The 26533-nt window shown below is 32.8% G+C and overlaps 1 protein-coding gene across 2 annotated transcripts; it reads right to left on the reverse strand.

The window, feature by feature from the left end:
* Nucleotides 1–12623: 12623 nt before the first annotated feature.
* On the reverse strand, nt 12624–25204 carry LOC110698502. 2 transcript variants are annotated; one of them, XM_021875954.1, is made up of 12 exons: nt 24539–25204; nt 24080–24217; nt 23010–23136; nt 22739–22860; nt 22501–22645; nt 21730–21908; nt 19293–19536; nt 17920–18018; nt 17608–17753; nt 17418–17522; nt 14588–14676; nt 12624–13427 (listed from the first exon to the last, which is right to left on the reverse strand). In XM_021875954.1, the coding sequence occupies exons 1-12, from the start codon at nt 24605–24607 to the stop codon at nt 12881–12883; spliced, it is 2010 nt and encodes a 669-aa protein (XP_021731646.1). In that variant the 5' UTR covers nt 24608–25204; the 3' UTR covers nt 12624–12880. The 2 variants fall into 2 exon arrangements, with proteins under 2 accessions (XP_021731646.1, XP_021731639.1); XM_021875947.1 differs by having other exon boundaries at nt 17418–17525.
* Nucleotides 25205–26533: the final 1329 nt, after the last annotated feature.

Here is a 26533-nt window from a genome sequence, read left to right on the forward strand (position 1 = left end):
CCCATTGATTACTAGTTCCAAGCTTGGCTTGGGGAGCTATTAGTGAGTGAGGTGCGGGAGTTTGTAGTGTGCTTAATTATTGCACAATATGGTTGGGTTTTGAGAAGTTAATTTGTTCTTTATTGTGGTTTATTTTTGATGAGTTTGAAAGTTGAAATTCCTTGAAAAAAATAAAGCATGATGAAAAAAAAAGTTCAAGAAGAAAAGAAAAAAAAAAGTGAACTTCAAAAGAAAAAAAAAAGAGCAAAAAGAAAAAAATTGTTTAATGTTCAAATGTTCTAAGTGAAGGTTGATAAAAAGAAAAAATGAGTTCCGAAAAAAAATTTCAAGTTGAAAAAAAGAAATTCAAAGTTTGTTTGATTCACTCAAGTTCTACATTATTATATTTTTATGAGTGAAATTGTAAGTGTTGGGAAATTTTGATATGATTGGATTTATTATCTGGTGAAATTCTGGTGAAGTTGAGTTGTGTTGGAGATGATTGGTCATTATTTATTTTTGACCTTGGTTTTATTCGTAAGGTTTTGGCTCCCTAAAGCATAGCTTTACTCTCACATTTTCCCAAATTTATCCTACCTTTTACCCTAGCCTTACATTACAAGCTTTAAAGACCTTCCGACCTTTGTGCATAGAGTTGTATAAATGTGAAATTATTTGTTTATCAATGCAAAGAATGATTTGACATATTTCGAGTCGACTACTAGGTTGAGTGCTTGTCTTTTTAAACACACGAGTGTTGTGAGTTTGGGAGGGCATTGTTAACAATAAAGGGGTTGGAGGGAGAGCGACCGGGTACATTTTATATCCGCCACATGAAAGTGTGAAGAGTGTGTAAGCACTAGTCATGAATACCATATACACGTGTGGTTCGCTTTGATTGACGATTGTTAAGGAGGATTAATAGTTGGATGGACTTGATTGGTTGACTTTGATGCATATTTGTTGGATTTGCCTTGAATTGATTATGCTTGCTTTTAGTTGATATTGGGGTGACGTATGTTTTATCTGTTCATTGATGAGATCTTTGCTTTGGGACAAGCAAAGGTTCGGCTTGGGGGAGTTTGATATGTCCATTTTATATAGTGATTTGCCCTCGTCCCTCGGTCATATTTAGGAGTATTTATGGCTCTACGGAGCTATTTTTATTACTAATATGCGTTTTCTACTATTTTCGTAGCTTTGGTATTATTTTATAAGAAATTGAAGATTTGGAGCATTTTCCTGAACTTATTTGAGCCACTACGAGCATATTAGGATCATGTACATATAACCACATTCCGTAGCCCAAGATCGCGTTGGAGTAATCAAACCGGTGATTAAGGGTTCGGCGAAGAAGAAGAAACCGAGGAAATGGATCAAGTGTTAAAGACCCAAAGCGGAAATCCAGATTGGGCCAAGAAGAAGCCCAATCGAAGACTCCATATTGCCCGGATGTTCTCCCGACCGGGATGTCCTCTTCTGAGGCGCGTCTGGCCGGGCGAGGCAGGAAGAAAAGAAGTAGCGTTATCCGGAGGCGCGCCCTACCGGGTGCGAGAAGGGCAACTCTTTACCCAAAGGCAGGCCCGGCAGGGCGAGATGGTACCTGATTGGGCGCATATCATTGAGGAGAGATTAGCGATGATTTTTACTTTGTTTTAGTTTAGGATTTCTTTGCTTAGTATAAATACGCTTTTGTTAAGCGAGACAATTACATCATTCATTAGTTAATTTCCAATTTTTAATTCTAAGCTTTTGATTAATACTCTTGTTCACTCAATTCTTTTGGTTTATGCAATTGAATATTTTCTCTTACTTTGGTAACAATTTCTTTCCCTTTTATTTTCAGTAATTTAATTGCTTGATTAATCATGTCTAGTTTTATTGCTTTGCTTAGCTTAGATTTCAATATGTGTGAGTATTTTATTTTCTAGGGTTTGTGAGGATAAATAATAATGTGAAAGGGAATTTATTATTGTTGATTGTCAATGCTTTGATTGATTTCCTATTGATTGATTTACTGCTATGCAATTAGATTAGACCTGGTTTAATTGTATGATTATGCAATATTGATTCGAGATTCGACATATGAGGATTGATGTTTAGGCTTAGTTTCAATAAGCAGGTTACTTTATAAATGGTCAAGTCAAGATCCGAAAGATGCGATTTAATACCACTAAATTAATTCTGTGATTGTAATACGTAGCGAAAGCCCTTTATGATCTGATCGATTGATGCATTGATGATATATTGATTATTGTGTTTTACCTTGGAATATTATTTATTGGTGAACTTATACCCTAGGCTTTGATTTATTGATATCCCCTTAATTTTATTTGCTTTAGTTTATTTATTCTCTTTAGTTTAATTCTCGCAAAAACAACTTGATTACTTGATAATTTAGATTATATTAATTATTTAGGAATAAAAAGATATTATTTCCTTGTGGATTCGACCCTACTTCCCTATCTGTTTTAATTAGAAGATTTAGGTAACTCTTTTGATTAGGTGATATGACTAGAACCTGTCAACAATCCGGGCATCGCTCGGGCACAAAACTAATAAAGTTGGTCTCACAGCCAGGTCACGAGATAGCGACACTTAATTGGAGTTCCAGTTTTTCGCTAAGTGTCGAGTCACGTAAGCGACATATAGACATTATTGTGACACATATGATGGTAATTGGTAAAGAAGATAATTTTAGATAGATTTTTTAAGATAAAAATGTTGTATAGAATTTTATTATTGATATACTTCTAATATTTCACATATAAAAAATTAATCATTACTTTTAATAAACATCCTGTTCTAATTCCATCATAAAATTTGTTTTAAAAAGTTCAATGAAATAAGATCCATTTATAACATATTTAATACATTTTTAAATATAATAGAGTGTCAATAAAAATAAATTTTAATTAGTAAAAATCACTACTAGAAAAAAGGCCAAAGAGATCTGTCATATATGGCGTAAGAGACCTGTTTAGAGGAGGTGTCTAGCATCATCAATTGACCCATCAACACCAACATTAACATTATTTTTTTGCATACACCCTTTCACTTAGAACTGATAAAAAAAAAAACCCAAATTAGCATGCTAATGTAACAAAAAATCAAAAAATCATTAAACAAGAGCAAAGGCCTTAACCTTGCACAACACCACCGTAAAAAAACCCCAACCACCAAAAAAAAACCTGAAAATAGCAAATCCCCGTATGAACAAACCACCCCAACCCCGTAAAAAACCACCCCCAATCCCGAATAAACCACCCTAACCTCGTAAAAAGCCACCCCCTATCCCGAATAAACCACCCCAACCCCGTAAAAAACCACCCACAACCCCCGTATAAACCACACCTAATTTCATTATAAAAACCCTAGCTGCCCACGAAAAAAAAAACTTATCCAATCTAAACCCAAAACCACCATGATAAATAAAAACTTCTTGTCACCCACTCAAACCTTTAAAAATACTGAAATAAAACAGAAAATTAAAAAAAAAAACCTTTTTTACCACTTCAATAATTGCTTTATTTGGCCAAATTTAACCATCAAACTCTAGATCTAGAGTTTTTATGGTCAAAATTGACATTTAAATCCTCAAACTTGAGTTAAGGAGGAAACACCGGCGTTAAGGTGGAAGATCTTGCGGCTGCGCCGTTGAGGGTGGAGGATCTTGCGGCGGCGCTGTTGAGGGTGGAGGATCTTGCGACAACGTAGTTAAGGATGTGGCGCCGTTGAGGTAGAATAGGAAATGAGAGGAGAGGATAGTAAGTGATGAGGCCGGGTAGGTGAAAGAGAGGGGATAAAAGGGTTAAGGGAGTATGAGAAAAGAGGGATGTGCTTCAAAACTCTGTGAAAGAATAACAAGAGAAAGTAGTGGGCTCTATTTATCATAAAAATAACATTAATAAAAATAAAAAAAGAGACAATTGTATCTCGTAAAAAAAGAAAAAAAAAGTGGTGGGTCCATAAAAACATAAGAGACCTGTTAAGTTAGACAAAAGGTCTTCTATTTCATTCCATCTAAACCTTTTGACATTATAGAGACCTGTTATATACTTATATATGATATTAGGTCTATTACATCAAAGAGACTTGTTGTATTGACCAACAGGTCTCTTATTAGAGGTTACTTTGCTCATTTTTGTACTAGTAAATAATTTTTTTTAGTTTGGTAAAAATTAAATACTTTCAGTTCAGTAAAAAAATCTAAGTCCAATAAAAATAATTTCAAGTCTATAATAAAATAGATATTTATTTACAAACAAAGCTACAAAAAGTACAATTATTATATAAATAAGCGATACGATATTGTATATCTAAATATCAAGCATTATCAGAAGGGATTATATGACCATATTTAACATTCAAGTCAAAAAAATTATCAACAATCTATGCATCGTCCGGGCACAAAACTAGTCAATAATAAATAAAGCCGGTCTCGCAATTAGGTCACGAGACAGCGACACTTGACATTCCAGTTTTTCGCCAAATGTCAAACCACGTAGGCGACAAATAGAAATTATTGATCAGATTAGGTGCCACATTAGATTAGATTGATACATTTGTTTAAGATAAAAATTTATAGATAAAATAATTTATAATTCTTTTCAAAAAAATTTATCTTTTCATTGACAATAGAATTTTACTTATAACAACACACCACATATTATAATTAATATGAATATCCAATTAACAATAGAATTTTACTCCTATATGAATAACCACGTAATTATAATTATAAATATGGCCATGTATCATTAATTTTTTTTAGTCTACCATTGATTTACCATTAAAGCTGTAGAATCAGGTATTCTTCATATTTGATTGTAATATTTTTGTGTATGTTTGTGATTTTGTTAATGAAATTAAAAAAGTAAAAAACTACTAAAATTAGGACACAACAGAAACAGTACAATACAAGGGAACTTGAATTGAATTCAGATCAATGTTAGCGGTCTTAGTACTTTACGGGTTTAAAAAAGCCTCCATAGCCCATTTACCATCCATATATTACAAACGGTCCAATTAGGTCAATAATATAATCAATTGATTTTACGTGTCAAGAAAATAATTACTTTTAACTTTTTATTATTTTATTATTTTTTTACCAACGCACTCTTCTTTTCACAAAATTATACTCTCTCTATTATTTTAGTGTCCCATTGAAATTTAGCACATATGCCAACATAGAACTTTGATAAACAATATCTTAATTAAATATTTTTTAAGTATAGTCCACAAATATAGGTCGTACTAGACCAACTGAATATAGTGCAACTTACAAAAATAGAAAATAATAACAAATGTGAAAAAAAGAATAATAGGTAGTGTTTCTACTCTCTTTTTGTATCTAACATTTAAAATAAAATATAAATCCTAATAATTATTATTATTATTATTATTATTGTCGTTATAATTATAATTATAATTATAATACAAAACATGCACACAAATAAGTACACTCTTTAAAATGGGTATCCGGGGCAACGCCCGAGGCACATACTAGTAACTAATATATAAAGCTAAACTTTTAGCTAGGTTACGAGACAATGACACTTGGTGTTCCAATTTTTCGCCAAGTGTCGCGCCACATAGGCAACAATTAATTATTAGTATGACATGTAAGACAAATATGTTGGATAGATTTAGACAGATGTTGTAAGATAAAAATGTTAGTTTAGAGTTTTATTTTCAATAAAATTTGAATAGATTCTCATGATAAAATTGTTGGTTTAGAGTTTTATTTTCGATAAAATACTAATATTATAGGTACATATTAAATTCTAAACCTATTTAAAAAAAATTAAATTATAAGTTTCAATAATTATTATATTATCTTAATAATTAATTATTTTTATAATATAATAATATTCGTGTTAAAGAGGAGCAAGCCCCTGTTTATAACCTATATAAACAATTTTTATGTTTATCAAATGACATTTTCGTAAATAAGTTGCATTGAAAGTTGTGTTTTTTGATTAAAAAATATATAGTTTTACTGTTTGTGGTCCACTATGACAAATTGGACAGAGTTTCAAAGTTAACACCATTAACTCTCCGTTTGCTACTATTCATCATCTTCTTCCTCCCACCTTCTTCTTCATCATGTTCATCTTCTTCCTCTTGTTCATAATTTTTTTTCCCACCCACCTTAATCTTCTCCCTCTAATCTCTGCCCACTTTCACCTTCTCTTTCAAGTCCATTCGACTCCATTTCCGCCAGCTTTGTCGGCGAAATTAAACGAAAACCCTAATAACAAAAGGAGAATTAATGGCATGGTTAACCGGAATGGGTAGCTGAGTTTTCCTTCCTCCATTAAATTAGACTTCGCATCACCATTTTTGGCGGCGAAAACCCAAATAACAAAGTGAGAATAACGAGCATGGGTAACCCTAAAAGGTAGCTAGATAAGCTTTTCTCCCTCCATTGATTTCGACTTGTTCGACGTCATATAGTGAAAAGGTGTACTTTCCACCACAAAAATTGAAGGTTGAAGGAGGAGAGAGAAAATCAGAAAATACCAAAAGGTTGAAAGAGGGGAGAGAAAACAACAGTTAACCAAAATTAGATGTAATTTACATATGCACCCCTTGATAAACAATTCTTGTTTATCAAGGTTATAAACTTGTATTTTCTCGTTAAAGAATACTTTAAAATAAATCCATTTATAATATACTTTAAAAATTATAACCACAACTTGATGAGCGATAGTACCATATTTTTAATTTTACAAGTATGATTGTCAAGCGATTATTAATCAATGAGTAGAAAATTCAAATCATAAATATTTTTCACATATACAATGTATATTTCTATAATATATATTGTACTCTTACAAAAATCAATGGTATCTTACGTTAAAATATCCTAAATCAAAAGGGATATACACCTCTTACATAACAATGTTTATCAATGATATGTAACCTAAAAGTGTAGGACCCAAAGACTTACTTTCGAACTGAGGGTTTTGAATAAAGTCTAGGAATACTCAAATTGTTAACGATGTCGTAAAATTAAATTACTCATCCCATTATGAACATTTAAAGCAATAAATGTTCCAAACGTGGATAGATTTAGACATTAGTGATAATGCCGTTAAGAAAATAATTATTACTTTAAAATTATTTTATAAGTAGCCAATTAATGTAAAGATTTTTAAAACATAAAGTATATTACGGAGGAAACCCGAGGCATCGCCCGGGGTACGTACTAGTATATATATATATAAAGGGAAGTTTTTTCACGAGTTTTTAAAGAGCCACGTAGGATTAAAATTTCTTAACGCGCCATTTAGGGTTATAAGTTTTAGTTATGGCCAATTAAATAAAAGATTTGTAATTTCTTATAAAATTAAAATTCAAATGCCACATAAGCAAAATTGGCGAATGAGATTTTTAAGTTTAAGATAATTAAATATAAAATTTTATCTTTTGAGATTAGAAATATTATTTAAATATATAATGAATGAGAGGAAGTTCACAATCTAATGTATCATATCATATCACTAATAAATAAAGCCGCATTTCGCAACCAAGCCACGAGACAGCGACACTAAGCAGTCCAGTTTTTTGCCAAGTGTCGTGCCACATAGGTGACAAATAAGTATTATTGTGACACATATAATGTTAAATAAGCAAATTTTGGATATAATTTGTAAGATAAAAATGTTGTATAAAGTTTTATTATCGATATACTTCTAATACTTCATATTACAAAGTTAATCATAACTTTTAACAAATACCCTATAACCCAGTTCTATTTCCATCATAAAATTCGTTTTAAAAAGTTCATTAAAATAAGATCAATATAATATAAGACAAAATTGTCATAAATAATACAACCATTTGACCGATTCTTTTTTAATAATACAACCTTTAGATTATACCTGAATATTACAACCTTTAGGGGGTGTTAATTTTAAAAAAGACAAAAAAACTTGTAACCCGTTAAACCAGTTGCACATGACACGTGTCGTCATGTAATTGGTCTAAATATCAAATTTTTAAAAAAATAAATAATTTTAGATTTTTAATTTTCAATAAAATTGTTTTAACATTTAATTACTTCCTAATTAAGACATTAATTATGATATAGTATTTTTTAGCAAATTATAAAAAAATTAAAAATAAACAAAAAATTCACCCATCCCCCTCCCCCACCACCAAGCCACCATTTCTTCCACCACCAAGCCACCTCCTCTCTCCCCTCCCCCCACACGCAGCAACTCCCCAATGACGTTACGGTCGGCGCCCAGCTTCCCCACTGCCAACCAACTCACCCTCTCCCCTTTCCCCCTTACCCCGACCTCCCCCTTCCTCTTTGCGCTACCATACCAGGCCAAACCCTAACCCAAGCAGGAGCAACAGCAGCAGCAGCCGTTGGACTCGAATTCGGCGGCAATGGTTGCTATACCAAGTGAGGAAAATCAGTTTTCGGCATTCATTGTTGCTGCCCCAAATTAGCTCAGGCGTCAAAAGCGGTGGGGGGAGTTGGGCGACGCCGTAAGGGGATACGGATGTCGGGGTAAAGGGAAAGGGAGGTCGGGGTAAAGGGAAAAGGAGAGGGGTGGGTTGGCCAGCGGTGGGGGAGCTGAGCACCGGCCGTTCCGTCACCGAGGGGGTCGCTGCGCGTGGGGGAGGGAGGAGAGGAGGTGGTTGGGTGGTGGAAGAAGTGGTGGCTGGATGGTGTTTTTTTTTGTTAATAATAATAATAATAATAATAATAATAATAATAATAATAATAATAATAATAATATTAATTAATTAATTAAATTGACCAAACCAATAAAACAACGACACGTATCACGGTAACATGCAGGTTACCAAACGGTTATGTCTTGTTTAAAATTAACACCCCCTAAAGGTTGTAATATTCAGGTATAATCCAAAGGTTGTATTATTAAAAAAGAACCGCCTAAAGGTTGTATTATTTTTAGCAATTTTTCCTATAATATATTTAATTATTTAAAAAAAATAAAAGAGAATAAGTAAAAAAAAAGTTTTAATCAATAAAAGTAATTACAGTTTGGTAAATTCAGTAAAAATAATTTAAGTTCAATATAAATAATTTCAAATTAATATTAACATAAATATCTATTTACAAACAAAACTACAAAAGTACACTATTATAAAAATAAGCGATATAATATCTTATGTCTAAATATTCTGCATTATCAAAAAGGATTATATGACTGTATTTAACATTCAAAAAAAAAAAATTTTATCTTAAAATTTTATGAACAATCCGGGCATCGTCCAGGCACCAAACTAGTATACAAATAATTAAGACTTAAAGCCATGTTTGGTAAATGGCTTTTGGCTAGCTTTTTGATTAGCTTTTGGCTTTTTCTTTTGGTCAAACGTCCAAAAATATTTTTGGCTAAACGACTTTTCCGCCAAAAACAAAAAGCTAGTCTTACTAACTTTTTGGTTCTGGCTTTTCATTAAACAAATTAATAATTAATAAATAATAATTAATAATTAATAATTAATAATTAATAATTAATAATTAATAATTAATAATTAATAATTAATAATTAATAATTAATAATTAATAATTAATAATTAATAATTAATAATTAATAATTAATAATTAATAATTAATAATTAATAATTAATAATTAATAATTAATAATTAATAATTAATAATTAATAATTAATAATTAATAATTAATAATTAATAATTAATAATTAATAATTAATAATTAATAATTAATAATTAATAATTAATAATTAATAATTAATAATTAATAATTAATAATTAATAATTAATAATTAATAATTAATAATTAATAATTAATAATTAATAATTAATAATTAATAATTAATAATTAATAATTAATAATTAATAATTAATAATTAATAATTAATAATTAATAATTAATAATTAATAATTAATAATTAATAATTAATAATTAATAATTAATAATTAATAGTTAACAAATAATAATTAATAACTAATAGTTAATAATTAATAGTTAACAAATAATATTTATTATTTAATATTTAATAGTTAATAATTAATAATTAATCCTTAACATTAAATTTTTAATATTAAAATTTAATAATTAATAGTTAATGATTAATGATAAATAATTAATAGTTAATGATTAATAATTAATAATTGCAAATTAATGATTAATATTATTAGTAATTAGTGATTATAACTTAATAATAATTTGTTAGTACTTAATAATTAGTAGTTATTAATTAACAATTAGTAATTAGTAATATATAATTAATAATCAGTAATTAATAATTAGTAATTAGTACTTAATAACTAGTAGTTAGTAATTAATAGTTAGTAATTAATAACGAAAACCCAAATATTGAAGGGAGAATAAAGGGTATGGTTGACCTTAAAGAGTACTAACTTTAGTTCCTCCGTTGATTTCGTCTAGCTCAATGTTGTAGTAAATTGCACACATTTTCTGCCATTAAAATGGAAGGTTGAAGGAGGAGAGAGAAAATCAAGGGAAAGGGGGTAAGCAACTAACATCAATTAACACTAATTAGTTGTCAAGTACATATATACCCCTTGATAAACATGAATTGTTTATCAAGGTTATAAACATGTATTTTCTCAATTAATAATACTGATAATAAATGAATAAGAACTCATAATAATGTTTTTTAAGGTCATTTTGCATAGTTACAGCCAACAGCTGACAACTGATTTTACCAAACATATTTACATACAACAAAAGGTCAAACAACCAATACTAACAACCAATCAAACAAGTTAAGTTAAACAGCCAGCAGCCAAAAGCGAACAACCAACAACCAATTGCCAAACAAGGCCTTAATAATCAATAATTACAACCTGATAATTAATACATAAAATTAATAATGAATAATTAATACAATAATAATGGAGTATTATTTATTACATTAATATGATTATTAAAACTTTATAATTACAACTGAATAATTAATATTACTTACTCCCTCCGTATTTTATTACTTACTCAACTTTCCTTTAATTTTGCGGCCGAATTTTACTACTTGCTCCATTTGGAAACTTTTAACAATACTTTACCATTTTCCTCCCCATTGATGGTCCCTTCATATCATCTTTTAAAAACTTTCATATTCTCTTTTCTCTCCACTTAAACTCACTTTTTCTTATTCAGATTTTTTTATTCTTCAACCAACCCTAGTTCAATCATAGAATAATGCTTTCTACTATTCCTTCTAAAACTCCGTGTCCGGATAAATGGAGCAAGTAATAAAATACGGTGGGAATAATAATTACAACAAGGAGTCAAAATATATAAAATGTCTTGGCTTGTTCATTTGATATTACCTATGTTTCATATTGGTGATCTTGTTTACGTAAATCGATGTGAATCTTTATAATCGATGTGAATCTTTATAATCGTTGATCATAAATATCTTTAATCTCACACTAACAAAAATTATAAAAGTAAGATTAATAATGTACTCTCCAACACGAATATTACTAGACCCCATATGATTATGTTTGTTCTTATAGATTGAGAGAAATTTAGAAGATTCTCTCTCAGTTTTTATAATCAAAAGATTCAAAATAAAAACATCATTGTGAAACGGAAGGAGTAGAAATTACTCATTTATTAAAGTCATGTTGGAAGAAAGTGCTCATGATATCACAGTGTGAAAAGACAGTTTGACCAATTCAAAATCTAATTTTCCCTATCCACCTTCTGGTACACTATAATTCTTATATTACGTATTAGGTAAATAAGTTGATTTTTAGCGATCCTAATTTTAATATTGTTACCTTTATTAAAACTTGTATCACTTTTAATATTATTGTGAACTTAAGATACGCGTGTGTTAAGCGACTTTATATCGAACATAATGACCCTAATTTGAATATAATGACAGGTCTTATTACATTTATATTAATGTGTATTTTTAAAGTATATACTACATATTATTTCATAGTTTTTTTCAATGTAGAATTTCATATATTGTGTAACACCTCAATAATTCTCCTTTTTTCAAACTAAACATTTTAAATAAATATAGTAGAATTACTGACGTGTCACTTTCATGTGATAAAACTTTACAGCTTTAAAAAATTAGCAACAGATATAATAGTCTACAAAATAAATGATTCAAGCCAAAATAAAAATTCAAAAGTTAACTCATACAAATTGGAACCATTCAAAAAATAAGCAATCGAAAACAAGTTGAATAAATTCAAAAGCAGTAAACAATAAAATCCAAATACTAAAAGAAACTATCAAATCTTAACAACCAAATCATTGCATATTCCTGATACCATTGATGCATTGTCACACACTGCAATTCAGTCAGAAACCTGTGAGAAAATTGCTCCCTAACCATACAAATATTATACTCCGTAGTTGGATCATCACAGGCCATTTGAAGACAAAAGCCATGACCAAAGAAACACAAGCACACACACACACAAAAGCACTTAATCAGGAACGTCGAGTCTACCAAAATACAAATATGCAAATAATCCTAACACACTGCCAACATACTTTATTATAACATCATTGATAAATAACCTTCGACTCATACATGATTCTTTTCCTTTTACCTTTTCTCACAAGTTTATACAATTTTAATGCATAAATTTGCCCATTTATTGGATTAGTGTGAAAGGATTATACTTACCAGAACTCGAATTCCTACAAGTGAAATTCCATCATTATTTAGGGGCAAATAATTGTCCACAATGCAATTCAGCCATAAGATTTACACCTACCTTTTATCAGATGGAGGACAAGAAAGATGAGTATTATGGACATTAGAGAATTGAAAACTCGTCTAGAGAGAAAGAGGGTACAAAAGGAGCTATCAATGACCTTCACTTCTAGACTCGTCTAAAACAATATGATGGGAAGTTTATTCTACATCGGTCTTCCACCAAATGATGTTATACTCACCTAAATTTCCTTTTCAATCTTTGAAAAGTCGGCCTAATCAGGTTGCTGGGGGCAGTTAAACCTTGATCTGTAGCGTCAATGTCTATTATAGAATGATGGTGTTCTGTTGTTCCATTTCCATTCGCAGCCAAGCCACTCAGTATCTTATGGGTATTAGCCTTAGTGTTGATCTGTCTAGGGTTGCCCAGTCTTTCTAGTATGATTGAAGTTCTTGTGTCCAGTGGTTTATGAATTGCTGGTGCAGAGGTTCTTGCCTTTTCTAAATTGGGTTCTGAAAGCTCTGAGTCCATTCTCGGAATACCACCAACAATTAGCTGCTCCCATTCTTGTGTAAGACGTGAGATACCCTTGTCATCTTCAATACCCTGATCAGAAGTGCGAGTTTGCACTGCTAAAACTGCGATGTCCTTCCCTGACGACACTACAACCTCTACCCCTGGCGGAGCTGCAACATTTCTCGCTACACTAGGTTGCAATGAGACTGCTACATCATCACTGCAGGTAGGAATTAAGGGTGCTGTTGAAATTTCTGGGGCTACCAGCCTGCAAAAAGGAAAAAGATAAGGCCACAGCTAAGTTCCAAAATTGGAACAAAGATCGGACAATTTTGAAAATACAGTGTGTTACAAAACGAACCACTAATTAAAACATAAGAAAATGAAAGGAGCACAAATGTGTGAAATTCATGCTAAGGAAGTTAGGCATCCAAAGGCACTGCAAAGCTTCTCTCTAGCAAACAAAACAGTACAAGAGTAGGTTGCTATAGCAGTATAGCATATAACAAGAGCTTTAATTTGACAGCAACATTAAAGCAGAATGCAAATGCATAATATGAAGACACTGGCTGGATACACACTTCTGCATGTGAAGAGTTCCAAATTCAGCAATGACATTGATATTTGAGCCTTATCCTTTGGAAGTGGTTGTTAAAAACAACCCAACCTTCTAGGAATTTCTCATATGATAGGATAAATTTAGAGCTAGTCTAAACATAGAATTTTTCTCCCGAATCAACTATATCCATGGAATTTCTTGATTCAGGAGAGAAATCCTATGTTTATGGAGTAAATGAATTTCACTTTCAGCTAGAATCATCCCTCTGTCCTGAATCAAGAAAATTTATGCACTCCACCTGATAGGTTCTATTATCTGATAGGGATGATGCTAGCCAAAATCTGTGAAACACAAATTACCTCATAATAGATTAACGAAGTAAGACAAAATAGATAGAAGGTTCCATATAAGAAAATTGAAGCCCAATGAGAGGCTAACATATTTTATAAAAACAGCCCCTGCATGCATCCCGAAAGTTTAAACAGATAAAAAGCATATAAATCTACAACTAAACTGCTTTCCCATCCGAGGCTTAAGCATAAAAAATGAATATCCGTAGAAAGTCTATTCAAGCAAGATCAGGTGAGGGTAACATATAGTTAAAAAAAAAAAAAAAAAAAGTACATAATAACAGGCATCAGCAGCAACAGCCAATGTGGACGCCGCTGCTGGAGGGATTCTGTGAGGAATCTGAGGATAAGATGTATGTGAGACAATGAGTATCAAGGTAAACTGAGGGGTCTGTGCTTAAAGATATATTTACCACCTACTGTGACAATATCATGGATGCTGCATGCTTATATCGCATAAAGACAACCAAACAAGCTGCTAGATAGAACATGAAGGTTAATTTAAGAAGTAAAATTTACCCAAGCCGTAAATTCTCTTCAACAAGTTGGTTGAGTTTTTTATGAAAACCCCCACAATGCTGCACTGGATTGTAGTCTTTAAGTTCCACCTGGAAGTAGGGACGGATCCAAAAAAGTTAAAAAATTAGTGGCGATCAAGGGGAAAAACAAATAATGTAAATTTTCTCTAGTTAATATTGTACACAACCAACCACAACATTGAGTATACTGTTCAAACATGGGGAGATAGGTAAAGTAAAGAATAAAAGTATTCTCTCCTACCTTAAACTTTTGCTCTTTGGTGGAGAAGAAGATAGATAGTATTCTCATCTAAGTGATCTAACAGTGCTTTTCTTTACCCCTTTTGTTTTTTTTTTGTTTTTTTAAATGAAATGGGCTAGTAATCCTTGCATGAATTTTATCTTATCCTTTTGACATGTTAGTCCAAAGACAAGTGTAAATCTTCTCATGCCTAAAAGAATGGTGGAATACAGAACACGAACACAAATTGTTATGATGCTCGAGACAAATCTATTGCCAACAGAATCCCAGCCAGTTGCCAGTTAAACAAGATTTCAGCAGTAAAATTGAGTCTTAGTTCAATGTAATTATTGCAGGGTAAATCACTAATGAATGATTGCTTTTCCAAGCTGTTACATATTATACTCACAATTTCACACATTTATTTTCATGTTTAGATAAAGATATAGTAAAAAAACAAAGATCTTGGAAGTGTCATATGAATAATAAATAGAGTCCATACAAAGGATTTGGGAATGGCACTTGAGCTGTAATGTGGGTTTAGGGGTCTAGCATGACCATACAATCCAGTCAGCAAGCAAATAACATAACTAAAGTAATCACAGGACTTGCATGTCTGTACAATTACAGCATTTTCACATCCATGCTCATTCTGCAGTCTGCACAACCATGTAAGCGCACAAACTGACGTGGAACTCCGTGGAATGGTGTGATGAAACTTCATGAATTTCTGTACTTTGTTCCAAAAATTGTCCTAATATTTACAATCCGTGGTAATTTGGACATATCTTATTCATTATCCTCCATGTGTGAGATTTGAAAAAAAAAAAAAAAATCTGACATAAATTTGTGTATCTTGAGTTTGTGAAAATTAAATAAACAAACTTCTAGTTGATTAATTTAGATTAGCAACTTCTTTTTTTATAACCTAAAATTAATATTTCATATCAGATACTCTGTTGCTTTCTAAAGGGTTAATCATATACATTTAGGAAAATGTTTTTCATGTACAACAATGCATTAAAGAGCCCAAGGTGTACTAAGGAGAAGAGGGTCCTGCTGCACCTAGGCATGCCTCACTTCAATGACTGCCTCACTGAAGAGAGGCACACAATATATATCAGATAATTTAGCCATTTAGGAGTAAAATTAAAGATGTGCAACTCACACCCCTCAGGTGCACCTGTTTGGATGTGCTTTGCCTAGCTAAGAAAAAATGCAGTACCTAATTTGCCTAGCGCCTCAGACCTTAGGCACACTTTTTTAAAACACTGCCAAAGAAAATACCTGGTCACTATGTTTTTCTCAAAATTATTCATAGACCTATTCTATATTTTGCAAAATCACATTTTCATTTCATTTCCACACATTATCAATTGCATTGCATAACTAAACATTGCATGCTTTGCTTAAAGACTAAACAGACCAGAAAACTCTCTACTAAGCAACTGCTAAGCTTCTTTTATTTATTTATTTATTTATTTTTTTTATTTTTTTTAAATAACTGTTAAAGCTTATGTTGCAAGTAAATAAGGAATGACACGAACGAAGAGTTTAGAGAAAGGGGAAATTCGAATATGAACCAGAAAAGTGAAAGATGGTGATTAGCCTGTTGAGGTGGATCTATGGGGATGCTCCATTTGGCTTATACCTTTATATCTCCTTTCGACGGAATGGATGTTATGGAACCATGTAGCTAATCTCCAAATTTTATTACATGATGAAGGTTAATTTATATTGAGAGTTGCAAATATGGTTAGACAGGAATGAAACCTTAATGTGGTTGAATCAAGAATTCGTGCCGATATCAGGACTAAAACAAAATATATGGTCTTAGATTGACATCTCTAGAGGTGCTAACTGTTTCCCAATTCACAATTTGGTTGAAGGAGCTTAGTCTTGTTATACTTCATTAAGGGTCTGATAACCAAAGACCAATTAAGTACAGTACATCACAACCTGACTAGTTTCCTTGCTAGTAAAACCTTTGACAAGCTTTCTATTGTTGACATTAAAATAGAAGAGAAGCTATGAGTTAAAATATACGAAGTAGCAAATTTTATACATTATTTTAATTCAGATTCACTCTAGATTAGAAATACCTTGTATTAATTTTATAAAGGCTATAATTAGCCACTTTATTACAGCTAACATAATTTGAGAGAAATAAATAACATATCAGAGATCTAATATAGATTTTACTTTCCAAAAGCTGTCTTTCTTCTTTATTGTTAAGTTTAGGAAGCTTGGTGTGGCTAGTATCTGTACGGGAGGAAGAGTCAAAGATTCAAAGAGATGATATATGTGGCAAGTGAATACTTAATTCTCGGTGTTGCTAATACCAGTATGAGACATAAAAGATTCAAACATAGTGTATCAAATTTCATATGGCATGATTTTCCTTTATTCTTGCATGCTCAAGTAGTCCTAGTGTTGATTGTTGACTATTAAGTGATTCCTCTACGGACTCTACACGACTTACTTCTGGGTTCAGCCATTCAGCTAGGGTTAAAAGTTCCTTTATCATTGGTAAAAAGCTCATATCTGATGATCTTAGTGCTTCAAAATTACAAGTGTAGACCAAACTTACCTCCATTAGACACTGTTGAATGCAACGATCAATCTCCTCAGTAATTGAAGAGTCATCTATATTTGCATCAGGAAAGGGCAAGATTTCCTCAGCTCCTGCAAGCCTCTGCTATAGTGAAAATTTAGGCTGATATGCAGAAGAACAAAAATTCGAAGCCAATGATATTGGAATTTAAGAAACAGATCTTTACCCTGAGCAGCATCGGTCCACTTTCAGATGGTTGAAGAATGTAATAGTACATACATGCAGTTTCTCTCATTTTCTCTAAATTGCAGACTGACCAGCATATTAGACCCTGATCCATTGAGTGAAGTGCATGACACAGGCCCTGGAAAACTACCAATCACAATCCCATTTAGGGGAAGAAGGCACCTTTGATTATCTCCAATAAGATACTGAATAGGTATTAACACTAAAATGTAATATGGAGAACTTCAAGACGCATTTTGACAATGGAAGTAATTTGCAAAAGATGAAGTGAGACTGTTGCTAGCATACGCACGCCTACTATTCAACTGGCACAAATTGCTATCTTCGGGAGCAGTATCTGTTTCCTGAGCAACCGATGGGAAGACAAAGTAAGGTCTTCCAACTACCACACCTGTCAAGTTATGTATACCATCAATAAAGAAAGGTACCTCAACTGCAAAATCAAAGATAGAAGAAGGCATTGCAGCATGATTCCTGAATCTCAATATGTATATTGCAACTCTGATAGCCAAACTAAAGAAAGCTGCTCGTCACAATAATTAATAACACCACTAAATTTAAAACTTTACAAGTCTCTCTGAGTCCCTGGACACATCACAATGTGCAATGATAATAACAGGCGACCTCAACAATATACAGACCAAAACTCTATTAACTATGAGAGGCATTCCAACGTACAAGTAAGTCGGAATAGATAAGTTCAGCAGATTTTTTTTTTTTTTTTTTTTTTTTTTTTTTTACAGGTTACTACTTTCTGCCAATTAATGTCAAAGCATTTCTGCTGGCAGTTTGAAGCACCACATTTCTTCCTTCCATATATCTGATGTCAACAAACCAAACATGATTACTACAGCAAGCAGATACTTCACATATTTCATGGTTAGTCTTTTAATTATGAAACTGTCAATATTCGAACTGAAAAATGAAATTAAAGTTTATAAAATCAGAAGCAACATGGCATTTCTATTGCACAATGATGTTAAAAATGCTTAATTTCTCAAAAACCAAATACTTTGTATACAACATAAAATTCAAATGCCATCTGAGCAAGCATCAGACATGAGATATTATCCATTGATAAGTTTGTTCACTAGTTTCATCAGTCTTAGGCTTTAACAGGTCGCTTATAAGTTGCAAGCAATTGGCAAAAATGTTAAGGTCACTTGCTTTTCAAGTTGGAAGCGTATTTTATTGCTAGAGAGATATTTTCACACAGCTTCTCTACTTATATACCTGAAGAAGGGACAGCAATTTGATTATGAACAAATGGCCAAAAACGGAAAAGATATGGAAGCATACCACAAAAAAAAAGGTTTACATATGCCTGGAGGATGGGTTAATAAAAAGATGAAAGTCAGAAATACCATACTCCAAGGCTCCAAGCAGGAAGCTTGGCCAGAACAGATACATTATCCCAAAAGTTGAATTCTTCGACTTATAGTCTAGTAATTTCAACCTGCTACCTTTTCTATACCAAAGATGGACTGAAAAAAGAGTGCATATTGTGTCAAGAACTGGTCTCTAATTCTTATTTTCTCTCTTACAGAAGATATTTCTCAGTCTAGCTCAGTAAAACAGTTACTATCAATCAAACAAGATCTGATATTGAAACGACTAGGATGAATCAGAGTTCTAATAACATAATTAACCAGGCGCCACACTTACCTTCATTCAGGGAAGCCAAACTAGTCCTCTCAATAACATTTAAATTAACAACAGAGGGAACTTGACGGAGATTCTTCCAGCACCGCCACGACACTTCAGCCAGTAAGCCATTATCACCAACAGTCATAGAGCTATTATCAGCATCATCTGGTTCCACATCATGATTTTTGACATGGTACAAAGGACATTCCTTGAACACGAAACTATTTTTATCGTCCCTTTGGATATCATGACACCTATGTGTCTACAAATTGTAAGAAATTAATATAATTACCATCACAAGTACAATGGACAAGTTCATTGTAGTGGCAGAAAAACTTTATATCAGCTATTGTGTAACTGTATTGAGAAAACACATACAACAACAACAACAACAACAACAACAACAACAACAACAACAACAACAACAAAGCCTTAGTCCCAAAATGATTTGGGGTTGGCTTACATGAATCATCACAAGGAACCGCATGATATAAAAAGGGATAAAACAAGATAATCAGTTGAATGAGTTTAAAAAAAGGTAAGTAATGTGATAAAAAGAAAGAGCATCCAAGAAAAATATAGAGAGTTTTAAAAGTGAACAAAAAAGAAAAATCAAGAAAGTTTAAAAGAGGTGGTTAAAACATTCAGAATAAAAAACACAAAGGTTTGAGAAAACTTTAGTAAAGCAAATCAATACAGTTCATAAAACACTAATGAGATAAAATAATAAAAGTAAATACTAAGATAAATTTTTAAAAGTATATATATAATCATGACACATCGTTGACATGCTCTATCTGACACCATATCTTCCTCAATTCCCAAAGCACTCATGTCACTCTCAATTACCCTTTTTCAAGTTTTCTTAGGTCTTCCCATACCTCTCGCGATCAAACATTTTGCAATTCTTCAAGCCTCCTTACCGGAGCGTCACTTGGTCTCCTTCTTACATGATCAAACCATCTTAAGTGATTCTCCCTCATCTTGTATACAATCAATGTAACTCTAAGGTTATATTTTAAGCGTCTCTTTTTTACTACACTAAAAAATAACGCCCTCTCAATATTTTAACCGTCATCCCAAACCATAAACTAAGGGCTCGTTTGGCATTGCTGTGGTTTTCTGTTTTTTGGTTTTTTTGTTTTTCAAAATCATATGATATATGTCATATAATGAATCAAAAATTAGTCAAACTTATTAAAATCATGATAATTTTTAAAACTAACAAAAGAAAAGTGGAAACACCTTTTTCTTGTTTCTTGTTTTTGGTTTTTTGTTTTCAAAAAAACAGAAAGCTGAAAACCAAAAACGATGCCAAATAAGCCCTAAGGTTATAGATTTCCACCTAAAATGGCATAAGGAGCCCCTCAATACGATATATACAAACTTTTCTTCCAACTTTAACCATGGTAGACATGTTATGTTGAGAATGAAGTAAGTTGTGCAATCCTAATAATGCGCAAAGCTATAGAAACAAATTAATATAGCAAAGAGAAACTTGGCCCCATAAAATGATTCAAAATTCCTTCCTTTTCCTCTTACCCTTTCTACCAAATGGAAGCAAATGAGGTAAGATGCAAGGTATACTGCTAAGCAGCTTAACAAAAGACGATATGAATACAAGAATCAGTATATTGCACAAAGAAAAATTATATCTTAAAAAATGAGTTCTGGGCATAACTGCATAAATTAATGCCACAAACGACCATTGTCTAAATATCTTCCTCGGATAAGAAAAAGTGTAAATGTAAAAAAATAAAAAAAAAACCACAAATATTATTCCAATACACATAATATCTTCGTATCATCATGATTAGCTCTTACTCCTACTCATTTGCCTTGAGCCCCTGAAATCTAGCACATATATAATTTTTGAATAATACAGCTCCATATTGGATTTTTCATACAAGATCATACAGGTTTTAGGAGTGGCCTAGCTTCATTTATAGTACCTTTGTTGAATGAGGTTGACTAAGGCATGGAATGTGAGAGTAATATGATTCCGTATCTGTTGGATGTCTCCAACATTATATACTCCTCTTTTTTTTTTTTTTTTTTTTTTTTTTGGGGGGGGGGGGGGGGGAGATTCTACTATATTCTTTCTACGATGTTTTGCTTAAATGTTGTAACCAGGACTACTCGGAGTCTTTACTTTATTATAGTCTCTCTCCTGCGCCTTGACTACTCACATGGGTGGACTTATTATTCATTTAAAAATTAAGCTATTGTCTCTCTTCTACTTTTCGTTACTGACATTGGTTAGTTAGACATTTCATTGATATCCTTAACAAAGTAGCCCCAAGAGAAATGGTATACCAAAAAATTGGAAGGAGTAGAAGTTTAGGTAATATACCCACAAGCAAAATGGGAGTCCAAACTCTATACATGTGCACATTTTGAACTTTCATCATGGATTCTATATTTTGATGTTTTGTCACTAAAGTTTAATATGTACCTCACAAAGATTGAACCCATCCATTATCTGGTTTATGGAACCACACAATCTGCAACATATTCGGTTAACAGAACCAGCAATGCTCTTCTCGAAAAGAAAATTAGCCTCCAACAATTCTTCTGTGCTCTCTGTCAACTCTCTAAGCCATCTTTTTGCCAGGCCGTTAAATACCTGTCCATCTGAAGTTCTCCACTTGATAAGGTAGAGTATAACAAACTACATGCATGAAAGATCATAGATGCTTTTCAACACTGCAAAATCATGCAGTAACGTATTCTCAAGATAAGATTGCCAGATACATAAGTCAGGTCACTGACATCACTGCCAGAACTAGTACTAAGAAGATATTTCTAATGAATCTGGCAAAATGCAATATTTTTGATCGAAAATCCACCTTTGAAGGGAAGTGGATAATAGATAGAGATTTTTTATTATTTGTTTCTTTTATGCTTCGGAGTTGAGGGTATTAGCAAGACCATAAACTCTCTAAATCCTGGGTTGACCCAGCCTAAGAACACCACGCTACATCATTCAACTAGAGAATTCATTTATTAGTTCACCACAACGTCGAGGGATTTAAGCTTGAAATGTAGGTAACTAGGTGCACAGAGATATATAAGTGGTGAAAAACTGTCCAAAAAAGCATGAAGCTGCTTTGGAAATAAAGATAAAAAGTTGAAAATGTATAATAGAGAGCACCAATGGGGTGAAATTTACTGATAAACTAAAACATCAAATCACCATCTCAAAGACTAAAGTGCAATAGCTCACCTGGAAGATATGCATTAAACGAGCAGTTTTCAAGATCGCATATTTGTTCTTTAAATTTGTTTATATTTTCTGAGATGTCACTGAGTTGGCTTGACTTTTGCTCAAGGAACAAAAATTCCACAGATATGCATCTGTCGGCAGCATCCTGTCAAGAGTATACAACAATGATTTTCAAATGGAAAGGATTGACTATCTGCGAGAGAAATTGAATCTTTCTAGGGAACCAATCACATTTTACCATGAGAGTCTTTTTAGCATTATAGTCCAGATTTCCTAGTAAACATGAGCTGATAAGAATTAATTTCTTCTCTGAATCTTTGCCACCAGCAGAGTTCAACACTTCATCACTGACGATATGGTCTGCATATTTCACCAAATCAGCAATAGACAAATATATAAGATGAAATTGAGTACAATTGAGGGAATATGACTGATGTAGGTAGAGAGAGAGAGAGAGAGAGAGAGAGAGAGAGAGAGAGAGAGAGAGAGAGAGGGGGGGGGGGGCTTACTTAAAACGTTTGATCCAGAATCTTCAAATAAGGGAGGTGAATAGGAATAAGAGGGCAAGTGGTTGACAGCATAATGAAAATCACACAGACTGAAGCTACTTCCCCGGGGAGAGTACACAACTTTAAGCTGCTCAAGCAAACAGAAACATACTCATTTCAGACACATGTTCACACATCTGGGACTATATTATTAAGCGTAGGTAATTAAGGTACAGTAACAACTTTAAATGAGACACATTCAAGATAATTATTCTGTGTGATACTCATGTGTTAGACACTGTTCATAATTCTTAATTCAACCATTTAATGGATTGTCAGATGGCAAACAACCTACATAAATCCCAACTAACAATACAAAGTGGTCGAATTATATAAAAAATCTGAAGCTTCTCACAATGATGCAAAAGTAGTCATTTCAATTATGTTACTAAGATGTAGCACTATGTTGAAGCTAACATCACACTTTGTATTAGCAAACTACAATATCTTAGAGAATAAAAGGCACAAGTTTGAAGACATTTGATCATATGCTAACTACTATAGCACTTTGAATCAAACAAAAATAAGTATTAACTTAATGATAGACAAATGCCAATTGCGACTATGCTATGTGGAAATCTCAAACACATTGCTTTAAAATCATTTCTAATTGTAAATTCGCTTTCATATAAAGCAAAAAAAGACAGTAATAATTAAAAAGCATCAAATAATCACAACAATATTGCAAAACAAAATTATTTAACATAATGTTTACTGAAATTCATCCTGAAACAAAATACACTACACAATCATAAATGAGACATGAACCAAGCCAAACACCGATAGCACATAAATTAATCCTGAAAGAAAATACACTACACAATCTTATATGAGACGTTAATCAGGCCAAACAATGATAGCAGTCCAATGCTAATTGCTACTCAATGTAATGTGAAATCCTCTTTTATTGAACTTGATTAATGAATAATTCATTAGTTTTGAAACAGACATACATTGATCAAAACCTATCAAAAATTAGAAAGGAAAACCCTAACATCCGGAAAAAATAAAACTCAAGCATCATAATGTACCTCATCAGAGGACGAAGCAGCAGAATGTTGCAAGTAACACAAGCCAATGCGATCTTCAAGCGAGGAATCAAATTTACGACGCTTCAATTTTGACGTCGAAGCAGAAAAGGCATACAAATTCGCCAGCTCTAACAAGCACTGATTCACAAACACATCAAAATTTCAACATCAGCAAAATTTGTTAAAAAAATGAATCGCAAAATCTTCGAAATTATTAAACATAAACGAAATTTACAGGAAATGAAGTAAATTAACGACCACTGATTCACGAACACATCAAACATTGAACATCAGCAAAAATTAAATTGAATTAAATCACCAAATTATTGAAATCAAACCTAATCAAAATTCAAACAAACGAAGCAAAGTAACAATGCAAATAAATTGAAGAGAGAGAAAATAATTCGAATTGGAAAATAATGAATCAAGGCGTAATGAAGAGGAGAGAGAAAGCTTAACCTGCTTCAGTTGTGATAGAAATGGAGGAGAGAGAGTACGTAAATCGAGAGCGAAAAGTAACAGCGCCATTTTTAGGATGAAGTGAGTTCTCTGAATTTTGTTGTAACTTGTAAGAAATGATGAATTTCGTAGTCTAGGGTTTAAATAGCACAAGGAGTCAAGGATGCACAATCATGTATAAAGCGCGCCAATGGAAATTAATGTGGTGGTGGCAACGGCATACAAAATTTCCCATGTCTTAAAGTCTTGAGCCTTTTTAAAGGTGGTTTCCGTTAGAGGTGACCATAGGACGGCCGAGACAGGCGAAAGCAAGATAAATCAGCTTAATCAACCTGTTTGGTTGGGTTGAGCTAGGTTCGGACTGAAAAATGCTTGACCAAACCCGTAAAATAAGACTGAGTCTCATAGGCCATTTAAATTAACTAAAATCTTAAAAATGCATGTCCAAAGCCCGTGACAAAAAAAAAAAAAAAAAAAAAAAAATGGATGGCCAAACCCGACTTCAAACCAAAAAATTTTACTCAAAACCCGCCCAAATTTAGGCCAGCATGTTGGGCCGACTATGATCAATACTAGATTCCGTTCATCTGATTCTAATTTGAAATTTATATTGTATTTATATTTTGGTCTAATTTGATTTTTTTTTTTTTGCTAAAATTTTACATTATTTGTACAATAATTATTAGACTTATGAAATATTCATAATTTTTAAATTAAATATAGATACTTAGTGATTAAGTGTAATCTAATCATTTCTAAATATGCACATGTTTATATATATATATATATATATATATATAAAGTGAATGATATATACATACACTAAGGGGCCGTTTGGTTCATAAAAGGGAAAGGGAATGACTAAAACAAAGGGAAAGGAGAAGAATAGAATGCAACTCCCTTTAATTTGCTATGTTGTTTGTTTTAAATAACAAAGGGAATGAGAGCCACCACACATACAACCACGAACCACCTACCTCTTTGGTTCTGTTTCTCTTTTTTTTCGAACACTTTGAAGATCCTTCACCACCCACCTTGGCCACCTACCCCACCGCCTCCCCACGCCGCCCCTTCCCCACCCCAGGCCCAAGCTAGACGCGCCTCCTTGTCGCTGCAAACCACCAGAAAAGATCTCCTCTCCCCCATTAAACTTCCCCCAGCCCCGAAAAACCCTAAAAACCCCCTCTCCAACCGTTGGGTGGTGTTTTCGTGGTGGATTGAGCGTATTGAAGGTGGTGAGATTGAAGGGCTGACGACCGAGAAGAAGGATCCGTGTCGGGGGAGGGGCGACGATCCTCCGGCAATGGTTGAGGGAAGGATGTCGCGCGTGAGTCTCGTGACATGGATCCTCCGGCAATGGTCGAGGGAAGGATATTCGGGTGAGAGGAGGGGTGACGAGGGTCGAGGGAGGCCGGCGAGGGTCCGGTGAGGGCGACGAGTTCCGGTGAAAAGTGGGTGAGGTCCGGTGAGGTTGGTTGGGCAGTGGTGTCGGTGGGCAGTTGGTGTTTCAAGGGTGGTCAAGGTAGTTAAAAGATTGGTCAAGGTAGTTGGGTGAAGAGGAGTTTGGGGGTTAGGGTGATTCCCTTGGGGGGGGGGAATGAAAATAGAGGGAAATGTAGTAATGGGAGGGGTAAAGGGAATGATTGAATTTGCCAATCAAACATCAACAAAGGGAATCATGACAGTTGATTCTCTTTCCCTTTGTTGAATACTCCCAACCAAGCGGCCCCTAAGTCTTAACTAATAAAAACCAAGGTGATCATGATCAACTAAGGTTGGCTTGTTTTATGCTACACAATCTTCTTTTTAGTTTATTTAACCAATTGCTTATATCATGAATGTTTAGATTCGATCCAAATTTTTTTATTTTCCTTTACTTACCGCCCATATATCTTTGATTTGTAAGTAAAGAATTATGTAAATTTTCATGATTCAAAAGTACAAACTAATGCAAATCTAACGACACCTTAGTTAGTAATAAACTTTTATCTTAAG

This window comes from Chenopodium quinoa, unplaced genomic scaffold (assembly GCF_001683475.1).
Source record: "Chenopodium quinoa cultivar QQ74 unplaced genomic scaffold, ASM168347v1, whole genome shotgun sequence".
NCBI lineage: Eukaryota > Viridiplantae > Streptophyta > Magnoliopsida > Caryophyllales > Amaranthaceae > Chenopodium > Chenopodium quinoa.

Coding starts and splice junctions, on each gene's coding strand:
- LOC110698502 (XM_021875947.1), bottom strand. CDS start 24,607: ATGGCGCTGTTACTTTTCGCTCTCGATTTACGTACTCTCTCTCCTCCA. Junction 21,909..22,500: donor GTTTAATGCATATCTTCCAG/GTGAGCTATTGC, acceptor GGAGAACTTCAG/ATGGACAGGTATTTAACGGC. Junction 19,537..21,729: donor ATGGGTTCAATCTTTGTGAG/GTACATATTAAA, acceptor TACAATTTGTAG/ACACATAGGTGTCATGATAT.